A 19,565-nucleotide genomic window follows, 5' to 3' on the forward strand; every position below is an offset into this window, starting at 1 on the left:
TCCTGAGTCAAGTGACTTTGATGGGCTGCCCCAAGATCCCAAAGCTTCTCTGGCATGGGAATGTCAGATAGAGGTCCTTGTCATTTAAGGAGAGGGATTTGGGTGCAGCCTTTTGTTCAAAATCTCTCTTCCGGCACGGTGAAGGCTCATAGAATCCCAAAATACTTGATAATAGGAAGAGACAATCATTTTTACTCCAGCATGTCATAGTCAAATCAAATTTAGTGCACTCTATCAACGCCTATATTGTCTCCATGATATTTGACACGCTCGGTAAATCAAAAGGTTTCATATTCTCACCCAAAAATGGGTGAGTACTGGTGTCCATCAATGATGTCTGACCTCAAGGTGATGCAAGGTAGTAAAATTACTGTATTCCCAAGGTGGCTATAGTTATTTGTAGTACTCATAAAAGAGAAATAATAGAACCTAAGCCTTTACAGAACTATAATGATTGTGTTCCTCTTTCAGAAAAAAATAAATGATTGACGAATTGAAGCATCTGTTTGTTTGTACACTATATTCTTTCGTTGAGTGAAGCAAGAATGCGGCGCAAAGATCCCACTCAGTAAACATGTGAATCATTATCCATTCATCAGGATGTATTGTTTGTTTACTGTGGCCCCATTTCCAGAGAGGCAGAAACCATGCCTAGTGGAGAGGGAAGCCCTGAACAAAGGCTTTTCTTTCCCGCCCGCCTGGGCCTCAGTGACGCTCCCCACTCAGCCAGCAGCGAGCCTTTCACCAAGCTTTTGGCCGCACATGAGTGACAGCTGAATCACCGACAACTGTTCTCAAGTACGGGAATTGGATGGTTACACTGTAAAATGTGTTTGCGGAATACATTTTTACATCGAAGTTCACGTTTTGTAAAGTGTCTTCATACTGAAAGTTTTTTTTCAATTTATACATGTTCCGTTTTTTTTCTGTTCATTACAAACACATCGTTTTGAGTGCAGTAACAACATTTTTTCTGTATCTACATCCCTATTCAACTTACGGGACGCCATCAAAACCTGTTAGCACTGTTTATCATGTTCATCTTAAAAACAAAGGTTACAAGGGTACGATGACGATACATTTTACAATGCATGAATGAACTTGGTGGTATGGAGAGCTGAGTCCAGCTGCTTTGCTGGGAGGTCTGCCTATTGTTGGAACCTCATAAAGGCAGGACAAGTTGGGAACAAGGCTTTTCAACTGAGCTTGCCTCGGCTGCTTTCAGAATGCTTCCACTCACTGACCAAACCATTGAAACATCAAGACAAGTAGCGCGATGCTCTTTGTGACACAAATCTATTAGAAGCACAGCAGAATCTCGGCACTGAAAAATTCACCGAATTAAACTTTTGCACAATAGTGTTCACATGTACATTACTTCCGAACGTAACGAGAAATAAATCCATTTTGCAGGGATTACAGTATGACAGACTCCTAGTGATTGTTTGTGTTAACCTCACACTAACTGATTCATTGCTTTTGTGTATTCAAAAACTCTTTAACAATAGATGTCTGGAGTATGTTATGCCTCAAAGAAGGCTCTGAAAAACATGTTCACCTTCTTCTGACCAGGTGGGAATAATGCTGATGGATAAAAGAATCCTAGGACTGTCAATCATTCTTTGTTCACTCTCACTGAAATGTGTAAGCTTTCCAAAACACTATCCTAATCGTTGGGACACGCTAAATAAAGCACAAAGAATAGAAAGCAATTAAGATATTGTTAAAATTATTTTGCTTTCAGAAAAGTAAGAGTGCGATAGCATTTGCACAATAGAATTTTAATCTTAAAAGGATGCATGTATATTCCAACAGAAGTTGCGTTTCATAAATTGATGAATAAATAAATTGTTCGCTTGTAAAGTTAAGCTTGGAAGGGGAAAAGACATCTTGATATTTGTCCTATATGTATATGGTATATGTCATATTATTGTCTCTGCACTCACAACTGCTTAGGTGATTCATGTGGCTTGTATCACATGGCCTGCTTTCTGACCTGAATGTACAAACACAATGGATCAGCGTAGCGCTAATAACGGGATCCTTTGCCTGTGGCCTTTACATTTTGCACAGAATAAAGTTCAGGTGTCAGTAGTTCAACTGATTTATAATGGTGAAGAGGCTGTGATTAAGCTCTGGTGTCATAGGATTCCTCACCACTCATTTGGGGAATCAAGTAGTTTGTATCCAAACAAGATAAATGGCCCACTGGCTGCTTGTAACCTTTCTTATGCGCACTTTCCCTCCAATCATGTGCCACTGCTCCCTGGCTCCATGACTAACTTTATTTATAATGAGACCCTTTCGACATATGTTGATGATTTTGTGCATGCTTTGCATCTGTGCCTTGGAAATGTGATTTCACAGTTTTTTTTCGTTCTTTTTTTGCATCTGTGCTGCAGAATCTGTGTTACACCCTATCCTGGAGACCCAAATAATGAAGAGGAAAAATAGTATTTTTGTCAGATGGACTGTCGATAGTCTTTAACGGTTGTGCGTGTGGTGCTCTTCTTTCGAATGGACTAAATACGTTTTGTAAAACCAGTTTAAGGTACAATATAATGAGGATTTTCGCAATGCATCCAAATCTAATGTCAATCTGACATATTTTTTAATGTTGTCAAGTTATTGTATTCTCCTCCACATATAGATGTATGGCAAGGAACTGCTACATTGACAAAACACTGATATGCTGTGTTTAAAAATAGAGCTTCTTCCATTGCAAATGTTAACATCTCCAATTTCACTCAACTAGCTTGCTTGTTAGTTGAAACACATGTCCAGAAGAGCTGAGCTCGTCCAAGAAAGCTATAACATTTGCTGACATTCATTAAACAATATCCTATTTTTAATAAATCAAAGATTTGAAATTTTGTACGATATTTCACATGTATTTGAACCTAATGTGTACCAATAATGGTCATACAGTCATGAATCATCTTCATGTTTTTTTCTTTTTAAATGAACATTTAGTTACTTGTCAATGCAATACTTTAACACAACTTGTGGGTGGATGTGAGGAAAAAATGTTCGCTTACTGTTTTCTTTGCATGTGTCATAGTTGGTCACATGACCAGGTGGTTGCCCACATGCTAGAGGTCTTCAATTACACAGGTTATGTTACACTTCCTCACTAAGTGTCTCAGGCAAGTTTTCACATTACCAGGTGAATCAAAATGCCAGTGACACCTATCCTGGGCTCAGATGTCATGGTTGAGAAAACAGGGTGTCAGTCTGGCTGTTCTCCTGCTGCCTGCAGACAGCCTCTGTCAGTGTCAGACCAGGAAATGCCACCTCTCTGCTGACAGCTGTCTGTGCTGCATTCCCACTGACATCCAGGGGGAGAACCTGGCGAGTTCCCACATCCAGTCTGTGAGCTGCCATGCAAAGTTCACATCCTCAAACTTGCTTCGCACAGCTGTGCAGCTCACATTCTGTCCTGACAGCACTACGTTGTGCCATAGACCAAGAGAAAAAGGCCTGGTCCTGGAAAACTTTTACATTCTGCTCCATTCAGAGAGGATTTGTCGCTTGGAGAGCAGGATAATAAAGCTGTGTTTCTTCTCGGGTTGCTCAAGGCGATCTTTCCAGCAGACATGGGGATAGCTGCATTGGATTAAATGAGCTCTCTTCCTTGTCTGTCAAGGTGAGAAAAGATGAGGATTGGGAAAATGTAAGTTTTGTGCTGGGGGTATTTTAAATGAGAGGACATGTAGGATTAGAAAATCGATTGCTTCATTTTCTAATCCTTCATGTAGATTTTCTCCAGGAAAACAGATTTACCTTTTCATACCTTTTCCCTAAAATGGAAATTGTGGATGGTTGTTTGTCCCTTTGATTGACTGCCAATCAGTTGAGAATCCAGCCCACCTCCTTTGCTCATTCACCCCCAAGAACTCCATGAAGATAGGACCTAGAGCAAAAGAATAAATGCACAAACATTAACAAAGCACAATTTATACAGTTGTGTGTGTGAAGAAAATAAAAAATGTGATCAAATTTCTTATGTTGACATCTTTTCTGGCCAGGAAAACATTGCACACATCTTAACATAAACGCCAATTAATGGCGACCCTTTTCTTTACATCTATAACAAGCCAAGTGTCTTCCGATAAATGTTCCTGAATGAAGACACATCAACAAATCCGTCATGTATTTATGTATGTCTTTTCAATGCTAGTTACTCCCACTAATTGGTCTTAATTGTTGGTAATACCCCCACGTCAATCTCCTTTAGGTCACTCGGCATGCTGCTAAGGAGATGCCTTTTTTATTGATGTGACAGCGTTAAATTGAGAACCTTTGGCGGTATGTCAAAGCCTAATTAATCACTCTAATTTCATCTCTCCATGCTTCCTCGGCCATTGAGTGAATGTGATCAGAGAGAGAGGCATCACTGTGTTAGCTAAGCCTCCTCATGCTAATTAGTTTGTAGCCCAGAGATGAAGAGGCCCTACGGGTGAAAGGCGAGATGCTAAAGCTGGCCTAAATGGCCATATAATGACCAAGGGAACAGTAATCGGAAGCCAGCTCGTTTTCATTACATATTACATTCAAGTTCCTCACCCTTTTCACCCCCACCCGTCTCCATTAAATGGCACAAGTTTCTGAGATGATCCAAGGATAATTTGGTCGTCTGATCCGTCCCTCATCGGGCATACTATGTCTGAAGTTCCAGACATTTCCTTACTGAACCATCATGTTACTCCAACAATGGTCTTCATGTAGGAGGACTGGAATGGTGAACTCATAGAAGTTCTTCATATTAAATACTAATGTGAACATCTACTGTAGCCTCTTTGGAAGCATTGAGGTGGCCTACATTTACATAAGGTTTAAATGATTTGACGAAGAAAGTCAGATCCGAGTCGCCTTCAACAAAGAAGGATTCCGGAAGCAAATTTTGATAAACTCTTCTGCAAGATGGTGAATCAGAAAGATTGAAAAAAATCTTTTGATTGATTTCAAAATCAATGATGATCTATGATCTTTTGAAAACCAGCTCTCTCTAGGAAATGCATGCAATCTTACCTTAGTTCCTTAATTTGCTAGATTCCAACCTGTGCGATATTGTTAAATGAATGAAACAACAAGGATAATCATCAATCTATGTCATTGCACCGGAATGTATTCCACAACTTAAAACATGGCGATATTATAAAATGTAATGTCTGAAAAGCCTCTATTCTTATACATTTTACCATTGGGCATATGTGCGAAATTCCTTTTTAATAAATTATACAGAACCCTTTTTTTATAATGCCTATCCTTCCGGATCCTCTCTATTAAAACCTTCAGCAAACTCCTTTTTATGTCTGTGGGTACATCCGGCTAATGCATTTGTCATTTAATGATTCTGTCTGAGATTGCAGGAGTGCTAACCGTTCTCTAAGTCAAGCTATGCCTGGTAGCAGAAACATGGCAGAACCAGCTGCTGATAGGAACTTGCAAGATAAAATTTGTGTTTTTTAATGGCAAGTTGCTGCAATCACAGACGTACGTAGATGACTGTAAACTTGAGTCCCCATTTTAGTTGGTAAGTTAAACGTGCTCTGCATTTGATTTGAAGTCTGTTCACATTTTATTCAGTCATATACGTAATACAAACCAAAACAGGCTTTGCCCCACAGACTGTTTGAGGAAATCTGCATACAGTTGACCCCTTCAATGTGAAAACAAATCTTACAGATGCATGTTTTGTTTGTATAGATACCCTAACTTTCATGGACCGTAAAAGAGGATCAAAAATAAATTTTGGACTTGATATCATCAAAACTCCAATGCTTCAACCGCTAAATATTCCTTTTTTGGGTTTATTCTAACTCTGTCTCGTATTGGAAATGTCCATCACTCAAGACTGTTCGGATAGTGTTTGTATTCACAATTAATAGCATTTTATTTTATTGACGCTGAAATCTCTGAGATGGGTCCGTTGTCAATATTTGGTTGAAAACTAGTTTTGCTACATATATGCACATGAGGGCAACTTTGGGATTTAGTGAAAGCTCTAATGTCAGAAAAGTAGAAAGAATACTAGGTTAGTCAATTTTCCATGATGTGTATTTCTGTAACTAATAATGGAAAACAAGCACAGGTATATGTTGGAAATGCGCCCAAGCACACATTACACATAAACCGCAGAGGCCATTTTCTCTCCTGACACGAATCAGTCATGTGAGATTTTGTGCTTCCGTTAGAGAAAATAGACTATAGGCATATTGCAGTGAGAGGGTACTGTAACCTGTGTTTAATCTCAGATTTTCCCAAAGAAAACAAAAATTACAATCCATCTAACAATGACTCTTTTACAACAACATAAATACTGTGTTGGAAAAAATGTATTCCAAAAATTAAGCAGTTTTTACTCCCCTTCGTCACTTTCTGTAAACATTGAAAAATGCAAATCAAGTCTTTTCAGTTCTTAACAAGACAACAACATCTAAATAACAACAACCGTTCCATCTGTGAGGCTTGACTTCTTCATTATGCCAAGTATCCAATAGGCTCAGATAAAAAATGGAACCTTTTTCTTCTTTGTGTGTGTGTGTTTCTTTTTCTTTCATTTTTCTACTCTTAATGTTCAAAGGAGTCAAGTTTGTTTTAAGATTCAGCAGGGCGTAGCGGAGGGAGTGTGCTTGTGGTCAAACAACTGTCCATCAGAAAAGGCTAGTCAGTGTGGTCTGTGATGGGCTCCTACACTCATGGACATCCATGCCGCCCCCGACTGAGGTGAGCACAGAGGTGACTGTGGGCATTGTAGGGTTAGTCAAGTCTGTGAGGGTGGTGGGGGTGCTGGAAGGGCTCATGGAGGCATTTGATATTTCAGAGGCTGGCCCTGACGGCGTGCCACCCTGCAGTGTGGATCCGTCGGACGTCTTGTCTCCACCAGTGCTTTCTTGTCTCAAAAGATTCCTTCTGAATTTGGCCCGAGCATTTTGGAACCACACCTGCCAAGAAATAATATGATATTGTTCAATAAAATAATTTGATGAACAGCCCAATGTATAGGATGTATATGTTAACTGTTCTAACATAGATTGTTGTCAATATTGTCATAATACTACTAATACTTTCTATATACCTTATTTTTCTGACTATAGGTCTCACCAGCCAAGGAATAAACAATAAAGAGGAAAAATCATTATATAAGTCGCACTGGAGTATAAGTCGCAATTTTGTTTTTCTGATCAGAAACCAAAACCAAACATACGCTAAAGTATCAACAGACTAAATAGGCGTCTGTTAACATAACAGCTTTTCAAAAAACTATAGTCTAAAAAAAACAGCCTATCAGTGGTGAGAGAGGAAAAAATACATATATTTGTTTGCGTGTTTTGATTTTGAATCTTTTTGTACAGCAAATATAATTAATGTTCAGCACAAGTAGAAACCAGGTTTGATGAATCAAAAAATAACCTTGATAACTGCAAGTAGTGAATAAAAAATAGTGATTTAGCCTTTTTATCTGGTGTAGCTTTCTTTCAAACGAATACAATTAAGATAAAATACATTCATACTTTTGAAATGGAGAAACTAATGAATGAAGTCTCTATAATAAAGGTTGTAAAGCAAATGGGTTGTTTAATTAAGTATGAAAATGACATTCTTTTCAAAAATGCTAACCCATTATTGCATGTTCGAATTTTGATTACTCATCAACCTAGTCACTAAGCAAAATAATTCAAATCTCTTCAAAGAGAAAAGAACATGTCATTGCACAAATTTTCCAAGTCATCCGATTGTCAGAAAAATAGTCTTTGTAACTGTTTCTCAAAAACAAATGTATACCCTTTAATAACAAAGAATGGATGGCTTAAAATCTCTTTAAGTATACACAGTGGGTTTGCTTCATCCAAATATGAAACTGTCAAATAAAGGTTTGTCTGCATCAAGCGGAAATCCGTTTTGACACCTCTGGCGATTCTCTGTTGTGCAGTTCTTTGAAATTTTAATTCACTAACACGACTCTGTTGCCCATTTTGATACACTAAATAAAAAATTTAAAAAAATATATGAAGAGTGTTGACTTGATTAAAGACAGCAATTATAACTTGTGATAAACAAGTGGATCTCAATGTCATTTAATCATACACAGCCACTATGGTCAGTTTAAATTTAAAACAACCAACATATTCACTAATTTTACTGAACAAATTTAACAAAAACTAGGTATATTGTTTATTATTTGACTGATTATTGTGTTCATAATCATTTGTTGGTGAAACTGTAATCAGGCCACCTTTATTATGGACATTGCCTGCTAAGCGAAATAATGCCGGTCTTTTCCATAAATAAAAGGAAGAGATCTTTCCTACATTTTATTCTTTTCCTGAAAGTAAATTCCGCCTGTTCCTATATTCCAAAGTCTACTTGGGGAGGCATCAGCCTGCGCGCCGCTGAGTGCATGTGATGGAATCATGTATGCAGCCGTGGGAAACGAGCAGGGGGAGCAACACATCAGCTGGAATAGCAGGCGTGAAAACTGGAAAGCATCAAAGCAAAACGACTGCTTTGTCTTCGCCAAGCGTTAATTAAAACAGTCGGTTGGATTGTCAAATTGTCTCGTCCCCGTGATGATTTTCCTTCTCGTCTGTGGAATTCTGTTGTAATCTCTCTCTTCTGTTACATTAAACAGCTTTTGTTTTTCATCCCTCTTTTCTCATCACATCACTTATTCCCTTGATATATTTCATGATTTCCCTTTCAGATAAATTCTAATTTATACTGCAGTCTCACTTCATTTTAAGTTATTATTATTATTATTAAGAGGAGATGCAAAACATAAATATTTCAGAGTGCCGTTTCTCCCAAAAGATTATGAATACAAAGCACTTATTCCACCCACTTCTGTGTTATACAATTAAATCCAAAATTGTTTTAATTGATGCATGATTCTAATATTTCTTTTACATAATCCCACAATGGATTTAGATGAAATAGAACCATTAAGAAGTCATTGAAGTCAACACGTGTGGTTAAAATTTGAGAGTAATTACGAAGAACATGGAATTCATAGGTTTTAAATTATAAACAAAACTTAAAAAATACCTAATTTTAATATTCGACTAGAATGCATAGACATCAGCAATTTGTAAGATTCGACCTTTTGACACCATCTTATTTCTATTAATCTCTAGTCACTTTTGGTATTAATAAGTGAACAGCAAGAATTATTCATTGGAAGGAGATTTGACATCTGATGTTGTTATATAAAGCCAAGCAGATTGGTTTTCTATTTCTGTGAATTAATTGAGAATGTGTGTTTACCTGTAAAACCCGCTTGGTGAGGCCTGTCTTCTGAGCAAGCTGTTTGAGGTCCTTGGCGTCTGGGTTGTGGTTGATGGCAAAGTAGGACTTCATGGTTCTCAGCTGGTGGTGCTTGAAGGACGTCCTCATTCGCTTAGTCTTCTGACTGCTGCTATATTGGGAGTCCCTGTCCATGGACTCGCTGTCATTCTCATTGCAACTCAGTGCTACGGGCCAGCAGGGAACAAGAGGAAGATATGATTACACAGCGGCAACAGTCATCTGATCATTAATCATCATCATTTAGAGTTTATTTTTCGATTCCTTTCACATTACATTTTCGGTTTAATTGCAACTACAGCAACAACACTCTTATTTCCATCAATGAGTGTTTTGAGTATTTATTTATCAATTATCCTCTTGAGCTGGGCACATCAATCAATCTTCATGTAAATGTGAGCCGGAACAACCCTGTAATTTCCCCATTTCAAGGAATTGCCATTAAATGACTGTTATTTAAAGAATAAAAACAATCAGATCAAACTCGACAGTGACGATAACGTTTGTTATAGGCTCCCTTGTCAACCTTGCTGATATCTGTCTTTACCAGGAAGAGGTGCTTGCCAGGCTTTTTAGTACGTACACACACGTATGTGTGTGTACTTATCCTAGTCTGCAAATCTCTTGGCAATGGCAAAAGTGTTGCTGCGTTCATAACAGTTCGCGTTCAATATCACAATGCTGCAAATATTGAATATCAAGTGAGTGATAGGCATCAGAATAACACTTCTCTTAATTACTGCATACAAAGCACACAGAACAAATGCTGCTTTCGAGAAATAGCATATGCTGCAATATTTTTTTTGACCAAGACACAATCTGTGAATGTGCTGTCTTTGTCCTGCCACCGTGAGCCTCGTCTACAGTGAAGAATTTCATCCATACACATTGCTCTGTCCCAAAATATGCTCCACAGGTGAAGTTGGCTGCGATTTCTGGTTGAAAACAGAAGAGGGCGCGCTGCATCTTTACTGTCCTCCTATTGTATAGTAGTTTCTTTCCAGCATATGCTTGAGTTTTTCCCTACCTTTTGTGGGTCTGATTTAAATCTAAGTATTCAATCAGAATCTCAATTACAGTATGAGGAATCATGACTACTTATTCAGTAATGGTATACATGTTTACATAAATATATGTGTTATTTTAGGTTCTGTTTTAAACAAAAAAGGTAAAAACTTTAAAGCCCTAAGCAAAAAGAAAAAAAACGGTGAACTTGTTCTCTTGTCCAGTGAACACAACACACACACACACACAATGATCTTTCTGGGAGTTTGGCCCCTTCCCAATGCACCAGGGTCTTCAGTAATGTGTGTGAGTGTGAGTGTGTGTGTGTGTGTGTGTGTGTGTGTGTGTGTGTGTGTGTGTGTGTGTGTCTGCCTGTGAGTGTGTGTGAGTGTGTGAGTGAGTGTGTGAGTGTGGGTGTATGTGTGTGTGTGTGTGTGGGGGGGGGGGGTGCATAAGGGAGGTAGGGGGTCTGCAGATGTCGATAGAGCCAGACAAGTGGAAAGGGTGAAAACTGGCGGAACATCAAAAAAAGTTCCATTTATAATACCAAAGACGACAGGTTAACGCTTTAACAAACTAAAGAAGATTTTCCATTGTGCAGAAGTGGATTTAGACTTTGCTTCACCATTAAAATTTCATGTTACTAAAGCTTGTATGTGTGTGTAAGTTTTTGTCACGTGAACTTTGGAGGACTGTTTTACACACGCTGACATTTATTCTGTAGACTGATTCTATTGGTGGTTATTCATTTCATTCTTATAGAAAAAAACTGCGAAAGAGGTCCATTATGACTCTTCTAAGAATGTATATTTTTTCGATCATTTTGAAGGCAGATGACTGTTCTATCCAGGGAACCGTCAATAAAAAGGTTTTTAAACACATTTTAACAACGTTGACAATGAACAATACAAATTGTACTAGAATAAGCGTAGTATTTCCTTTTGCCCTGCATCTGCACACGAATATAATTAAAACAATGAATTAAAACTCGTTAAATAATAACAAAAATAATGATGATAACATAATAAAACAAAAAGATATTTTTTAAAACATGGAATTAACGTGTTTTCTCAAGGAATGTTATTTTATTTTATTGTATTTATTTATTTTACCTGCATTATAAGCTGCCAGCTCTGCTCCAGGTCCAGGGCTCTTCCTCTTCCTTGGCCGGCCTTTCTGCACTGTTCCTACCCCGTTAAAGTAGGATAGTCCGAGCGTGTTGGCCGGGCTCAGGCCTTTGTTCAGCACCACATCTGCGTGGTTAAAATGTGTCTGATAGTCCCCTTGGATGAGCGTCTCAAAGTGCAGCCGACAGTACACCAGATTGTCCTTCATGCCAAAGTGGTCCCCGGTGGTCAGCATCTTGCTGCAAGTCGTGCAGGTGAAGCAGTTGAGGTGGTAGACCAGGTCCCGGGCTCGCATCACCATCTCCGAGGCAGAAATACCGAGATGGCACCTTGCGCATCTCTGCACCGAAAATCTTCTGCGGGCAACACATAACCCCATCAGCGGCTGGACACACACTCACACACTCGAGGCATCCCCCCCACAGCTCTAAACACAACTCTATGCAACTATACAATCGACGCAGACCAAAGTTTCTTGCGCTATACGTTCTACTAAAAATCAACACTCAATTAAAAATACATATGTACAATACACAGGCACACTGGCTGTGTCCATAAATATGTCTGTTATGAGCAAATATTTTCCCCATTTCCTAAAAATAATAATTTTAGTCCCATTTATTGTGTACAAATTGGCTAATCACATTAGTATACACATACACTCACACACTCATATATATATATATATATATATATATATATATATATATATATATATATATATATATATATATATATATATATATATATATATATATATATATATATATATATATATATATATATATATATATATATATATATATATATATATATATATATATATATATATATATATATATATATATATATATATATATATATATATATATATATATATATATATATATATATATATATATATATTTTTTTTTTTTCACAATGTATTCTCTCTAACATAAGACTGGATGGTCCACAACAGTATGAATTTTCTTTCTTCAGTCCAGATTAAGTGCATCTTTTGTGAGTGTATGGAGCTTCGGTGGGCATCCTACCTGTAATAGTCCTCCTTGCAGTAGATGCTGCCATCCTTGCTGAAGCAGGTGAGTTCAGACTCCAGGTTGAGTTTGCACTCACAGCACTTGAGACAGCGCATATGCCACTGCTTGTCCACGGCCAGCAGGTAGTAGCGGTCGGCGATCTTTCTCCCGCAGCCTGCGCACAAGGCCACGCGCTCGGTTGTTATGCACGGCATGGCCTGCAGTCACACGGGGGAAAAGACACGAGGACACGGTCAGCATACAGTCAAGGGTTTGCAAAATCCACAAAAGGCAACCATGGTCATATTTTCGTTCGAGATTTCTTGAAAAATTCCAACTCTGATCTTAAATACTTTAAACATTAGAGCTGTCAAAAGACTCACATACTTAGAGTTGATATGTACTAGTATTGTGATGAATATAATCATTCTATTGTCGAGATCATTTAATATTGAAACAGTACACATGTTGAAAAAATGTTTTTTAGAATTTGGATGCACAGTTAAATTCAATGATATTTATACTCATTATAAATAATTTGCATTTAAGTTGTGAATTGTCCATGTGTTCTGAAAGAAAAAAAATATGCTTTTACGGTTGTTATTTAAACATATCACCGATTATAGTTTTTTATTGTTTTCTTTTTAAAATTGGAGCTTGAAAGACCTTTCAAGCATTTCAACCCTTTGCAAAATTCAAATATATGCACATTCTATTTTTCATAATTGATTTACTTTTATTACTATCATTCTAATTACTATTACTACTATATATAATGACAATTTGCATTACTTCGTTGGCCAAACCTAAGATTGAAGTGAATAAATTATACTTTTTGCCTTTCCTATCCTGAATCTAAAGTTTGATGCTTTTAAAGCCAGCACTTCTCCACACAGCAACAATAATTTCATACTCCCCTTATGCACTGAAACCAAGTACGAATCCCGAGTACCACACATCCCCAGGCCGCTATACAGTGTTCCCTAACAAGCCAAATAGAATGAAATAGATGACCCTCACCGTCTCCGACTCGCCCATATCGATGGCTGAACTGATGGCCGCTGATTCGCTCTTTCCTCTGCGGTCCATTTCTTCCACCACGCCGTGCACGTCGCCTCCGGGGAGGCCGTGGAAAAGCATGGTTGCAGCCGATGGGAGAATATTATAACTATTCTCTTCAGATCTAAAAGCCAAGATGTCCATCAGAAGAAAAACTCGGCTCAAAAAAAAAAAAAACACTCGCAGTTCAGGTCCTTTCTTTTCTTGTTTTTGTTTCCTCGTTTACGTGAGAAGTTAAAAAAAAATCCAGATCAGGATGGAAAAAAATTGAGGGAGGAATTGGACACGTGTTCTCCTCAGTATATCATCTGCCAATGGTAACACTTTCCCGGATACCATTCATTCTCTGACAGATGAATAATTCGAAATGAGAAGTGAATATGGAGAATTTTGTCTTCGAGATGATATCTATATTTCTAAGAGAAATGTCAAAAAATAATTCTGCCATGAAATAAACATACCACACAACAGGGTTATGTAGCTCTCTTGATCCCGATGTCCCTTCCAAGACAGTCTTTCAAAATTTCTCCCCTTCTCTCCAGGTTATAAAAAACTGTATGCAGGTGAAAAATGAGAAGTGGAGACTCCCTGCATCTCCCTATTTAAAAAAAACCCAACAACAAATAATCAAAGAATAATTCAAAAAGAAAATAAACAATCCAAATGATATGACAACGTTCGTCCTTTTCTCTCCTTCAGCTTCAACAGTCCAGACTGTTATGTCAAACGACATATAGTTGACACATTGAAAAATGAAATATTTTGCATCATAGAGTCCCTTCTTCCCTTCACGGTTGTCTGTTTACGTCTCCTGCCAGTGAGGCCGCATACCATGTGCGCACGAGAGGAAGAAGAGGAGGAGGAGGTGTCTGTGCGCGTTCCTCAGCCCCCCCACCCCCAACTAACCGCCGAGCCTCCTTCTCACGTCCACTTTGGACTCCCTGCTCCTTATCAACGAGGCCCGGTTGCGTCACAACGCAGGGGTCGTGTTCATTGGCTGGGCTGCCGTCATCCAAGCGCTCCTAGTTTGAGGAACGAGCGCTCCGAGCCGTATGAGCCGCATGTCTCCAACCCCACACACACCGCCAACTGTAGCTCCAAATAAAAGTCTCAGCAAAGACTGTTGGGACCTTTTTGGAGTCGTGACGCACATCAGCCAGAGAAAGTTTCACCAAGCAACCTCACTATGGCAGCAATACTTGCTGGATGATTAATTCCTCCTGCTTTTCTTTCATTAAAAACCCCACCCACTCCCTATTTCTTTTAAATTTTATTTCAGATTTTGTTTTATTTTAGTTTCTATTGCAAAAATTATACACTATTGAAGAGTTTAGCCTTTAAAAACAAATTAAAACTGACCCATTGTTTTATTTTTAATAAGAACTAAAAGAATATGAATAATAATCATCTTCATAATGATAATCATTATAATTACATCAATATAAAATTAAATGGTATTAAGAATGTTTCAATTCAATGTCACACAACCAACTTTAGTCACTAAAACACACATAAATATAGTGTGTGTGTGTGTGTGTGTGTGTGTGTGTGTGTGTGTGTGTGTGTATATATATATATATATATATATATATATATATATATATATATATATATATATATATATATATATATATATATATATATATATATATATATATATATATATATATATATATATATATATATATATATATATATATATATATATATATATATATATATATATATATATATATATATATATATATATATATATATATATATATATATATATATATATATATATATATATATATATATATATATATATATATATATATATATATATATATATATATATATATATATATATATATATATATATATATATATATATATATATATATATATATATATATATATATATATATATATATATATATATATATATATATATATATATATATATATATATATATATATATATATATATATATATATATATATATATATATATATATATATATATATATATATATATATATATATATATATATATAATTGTCATCTGTTCATATGAAAGTAGACATTGAGCAATTGTTTTAGCAACAGGAACTTCAAAATTCAAATTGGCAGACCCATTCCTTCTAATTAGCTCTCTGCTCTTAATTGGGCGGGGACAAGTGGACCTGGTCATCAGTACTGACACAGAGAGCTTTGAACAAGTACGCATAAATGATAGGTTATCGCATCACCGCTTGGCCTTTTGTTCTTCACAAGTAAAATCTGTAAGTAATCTTGTAATAGGTCATTTGAATTCAGCCAGTCAACTTTAATGATAGTGTGTGTTTGCTGCACATTTATGGGTTAAAACAGTGTAATAACTCACAGTTGTGTGTTTCAAATCCTTTTCTGCTCCTGGCCTTTTTTTTGAAAAATACTTGCTGTCACCCCCTCCTCACATAAAAGCTCGCATTTAGGCTATTGTGAGGTAGTACAAATATGATGTTAAGCTCCTAAATCCTTATGCAAACCACCAGGTCTAATACCCCTAATTGAATACATGCATATTTATCGTCTGAAATTTCTAGCTGCTATAGGGCTGGCTTTATACATTAAACATAGCGGGAGAGGGCATGTCTGCAGGCGTGTATGAAATATGATATTGAATGGCGCTTGAAGAATTTTAAGGATGAGGGCCATTTGCTCGTGTCATCAGTCAGGTTTTGAGAATACGCATATCTGAAGGTTGAGAGTTCATTTTGCGAGGAATTTTACTTGAAAATAGGAAACTTGTTTCGATGTGATATAAATCCAACTGAAAGTTAAACCAGGTTTTGTAATCTCTCTCTCTCTCTCTCACTCTCTCTCTCTCCCTTTCACTCTTTCTCTCTCACTCTCACTCTCTTTCTCTTTCACTCTCTCTCTCTCTCTCTCTCTCTCTCTCTCTCTCTCTCTCTCTCTCTCTCTCACACACTCCTCTCTCGCTCTACTCTGTGCAGATGAGGGAAAGGAAACAGCTCTTCTCTTTTTTTGCCATCAATATCAATTAATCATAAACCTACATGTCTTATTATAAAATATTATACATGAAATGTTGAATGGCTATGAAAATTAATCTGAAATCTAATCAGTGAAGCTGGTAAAAGTCTGAAAGATTCATTCATTATTTTTCAAATTATGCTTAGGATGTTAAGATCAAAATTTGAATCCTGTAACATTCTTGAATGATACAGTATAATGCATTCGTTAAGATGACAATTTCTGGAAAACTGTTGGAGTCTTTTGCACTGCAGAATTAGACAAAACTGGGAGAAAGAAGCGAATTTCTGATAAAGATCAGCTCTATTCATTTAGAGTCTCTAAATTTATATATTAGTTATATTGATAATAATACACAAGCAAAATTTTGCACGTGCTGACCCATGAAGGACAGCGCTTCATTCAATTATGAGCCGATTTCCTAAAAGTTTCAAAAAAGATGATCAGATATTGCTGGTGTTTAGTGGACTGCAACACTGTTTAATTGGCTAAATCTACAAACAACATGCCAGTGAACACCAGCTCTAATGACCACTGTGAAACTAATAAACTAACAACGTGAACAACTATCTCAAAACACTTTGAGGAAAAGTGTGTGTGTGTTTGGGCTTGTCAACGACTAAAATGCTGATGCTGCTTATTAAGCCCTGTCCCATAATGATTTACAAACAAGGCAACCATCAATAGCACAAATCTGCATCTCTCAGAAAAGCATCACCCTCGTCAAGCTCCTGGCATCTTTTTGATCTCGCCCACATTTTTAATTGTATTTTGCATGAAGGTGGTAAGCTATCGGGTGTGTGGCCTTAATGGGATGCTGCTGTGGAAGTGGGGGAGAAGGTTACAAGCTCTCTGAGGAGAGCTCCGTCGTAATTAAGAAGGGGAACAAAGCAGACAAGACTAAAAACACATGAAAGGGAAGAAGTAGATCACCTAATCGGTGTACGTACACAATCCACCCAGCCTCATAAACTTTGAATACATGCATTAGAAGTAAGCTCTCACAAGGATACAAAAACAGAAGTTTAAACATCACACCTGCATCCCTTAGATATCAGCCTCCACTGTTTGAGAGCAGTAGTGCTTGTGCTTCTTATCAGAAGCCTGAAGTGGAAATGACTGAGAAATTCATTTTCAATGTCTTTTGTACAGATTTAGTGGCAGGTATCTAAACATAATGTTATTCCTTGTGTTCCTATTTGTGGGAAGTTTTATACCAACTCTTATCCATCATTTGGGGAAAACAAGCATTCAGGTTAATTAAATGGTCGCCTTATCTTTAGTTGTGATTTAGTGGCATAACAATTAATTACTGTTGTGGTCAAGATCAAAATATGCCCTAGACCAAACCTCACTTAAAACCATGACTTTTAGAAATCGTGTTTGAGTTGGAAAATAAATAAACAACACAATGTTTCAATCATGATGGAAGTACAAAAAGCTCCCACAAGAAACAAAAGAGAAAAGAATGTGCATATTTCAGAGGGTAGGTGAGAGGCGAAATGGGTTGCCCAATTTTAACAAAAACCTAATTGGGATTTCACAACATTCTTGCATAAATTACTGTATGTTGACAATTTTGAGCACGCATGTTAGATCACGTGTGTTGCAGTGGCTACTGTGGCATGTGGTTCAATAATAGCTGTAAACTCTTGATGATTCAGAGCATCACAAACGTTGTATTAGAGGTGGATTACACGGGTGAATTCATAAGAACATGAATGGCTTAGGTTTCATTTCATATTTCCCACTTTAATTGATATTATTACAACACCTCATGTTAACAATCAACACACTTCCGTGGATACAGCTGCATCCCATAAAGAAATGGTAATAGATAAATAGCCCTAAACGTTTGGCATTGTCTATTTGTTGCTGTTAAGTAGTGCAGCACTGGTTTTTTGCCTATTTTGTTTTGGACGAAGCTCCCATGCTAGTCCCTGCAATCAGACCCAGACTGAGAGATTACAAAAGAAACTCATTCTGCCACAGGAGCCCCTCTTTGGAGAGTAATTCTAAAACTTACATGCCTCTTATTTGTTGGGTCAAAGGTTAAATTGCTGACCCTCCCCTCCATTCCTCCCTCTCACTCTCCTCACCACGACCAAGCTGTACCCTGAGTCTTATATTTACATGGATTAGAGTCCTTTCACACTGAAGAAAGGAGCTGGTTCACAGTCAAAGCCCGAGGAGCAGTCCATGCTGCCCGAGTGGCCACATTATTCACTGCTAGACAATGACCATATTGTAGTTATGTGAAAAAGGAGGGGGTAGGAGGAAAGAGAAATCCCCCACTTTGCCATGGCAAAGTCCTACACTTGTGCCACAGAGAGGGGGGCTGAGCCCCGGTGGCTTTTTCAAGCAGAACAAACAAAGGCTGCCCACTGTGAACAAGATGAAGATGTCAAAAGCTTTTAGGCTGGGGGGTGAGATGGGGTTTAGGGGATAAACCAACAAAACAAGTGAAAAGGTCTTTTCTCAAATAGATAATTCCAACTAAGTCTACATTTCCACATCAGATTTACACTCTCCTGAACGCCATTTCTCCTCCCATTCTCAATTGCCCCGGCCTGAGAAACTATATTGATCAGGTAGGAAGGCATTTGAGTTTTAAATGAGGATTTTTGCGTATATATGTCAATTGAAGAAGAAAAAAAAACTTCATGTCAGGTCTTTACATTTCCAAAACCCATCTCACAATTAGAAGTACAATGCAGGTAGATTGAAAAATGATATTGAAATGAAAATAATGTCTAAATGATACACTCAAGATGTGTAATGTTTGTACATGCTTAGTCTGTTTCATGTATTGGGTTTTCCCTCACATATATTTCTCCATAAACCAAACCCGGCACCTATGGCAGTATAACACCTAAGAGGACCTCGGCCTGAGGCATGGCAGACTGAATGACATAAAGAGACCTGGTATAGAGCCACAACCAATTCATATGCAAATGGTTTGCAGTGCACTGACTCTGATTAACTCCCAGTGAGTTCGTAGTTTCTCCGTTAACAAAGATTTAGCTCC

General features: G+C 37.4%; 1 protein-coding gene across 5 annotated transcripts in view; it reads right to left on the reverse strand.

Moving 5' to 3' along the window:
• Positions 1-6,218: 6,218 nt before the first annotated feature.
• Positions 6,219-19,565, reverse strand: part of LOC144195932 (LIM/homeobox protein Lhx2-like) — a 52,410-nt gene continuing 39,063 nt past the window's right edge. For 3 of the 5 annotated variants that reach the window (XM_077715827.1, XM_077715826.1, XM_077715825.1), the window contains 5 exons: positions 13,478-14,114; positions 12,473-12,675; positions 11,424-11,794; positions 9,268-9,473; positions 6,219-6,947 (listed from right to left, as the gene is read on the reverse strand). In XM_077715827.1, coding sequence (XP_077571953.1) covers positions 6,657-6,947; positions 9,268-9,473; positions 11,424-11,794; positions 12,473-12,675; positions 13,478-13,660 — 1,254 coding nt within the window. In that variant the 5' untranslated portion in view covers positions 13,661-14,114 and the 3' untranslated portion in view covers positions 6,219-6,656. Of the gene's footprint in view, positions 6,948-9,267; positions 9,474-11,423; positions 11,795-12,472; positions 12,676-13,477; positions 14,595-19,565 lie in introns of those variants that run through there. The other 2 variants (XM_077715829.1, XM_077715828.1) reach the window with 2 other exon arrangements.

The sequence above is a fragment of the Stigmatopora nigra genome, chromosome 4, assembly GCF_051989575.1.
Source record: "Stigmatopora nigra isolate UIUO_SnigA chromosome 4, RoL_Snig_1.1, whole genome shotgun sequence".
NCBI lineage: Eukaryota > Metazoa > Chordata > Actinopteri > Syngnathiformes > Syngnathidae > Stigmatopora > Stigmatopora nigra.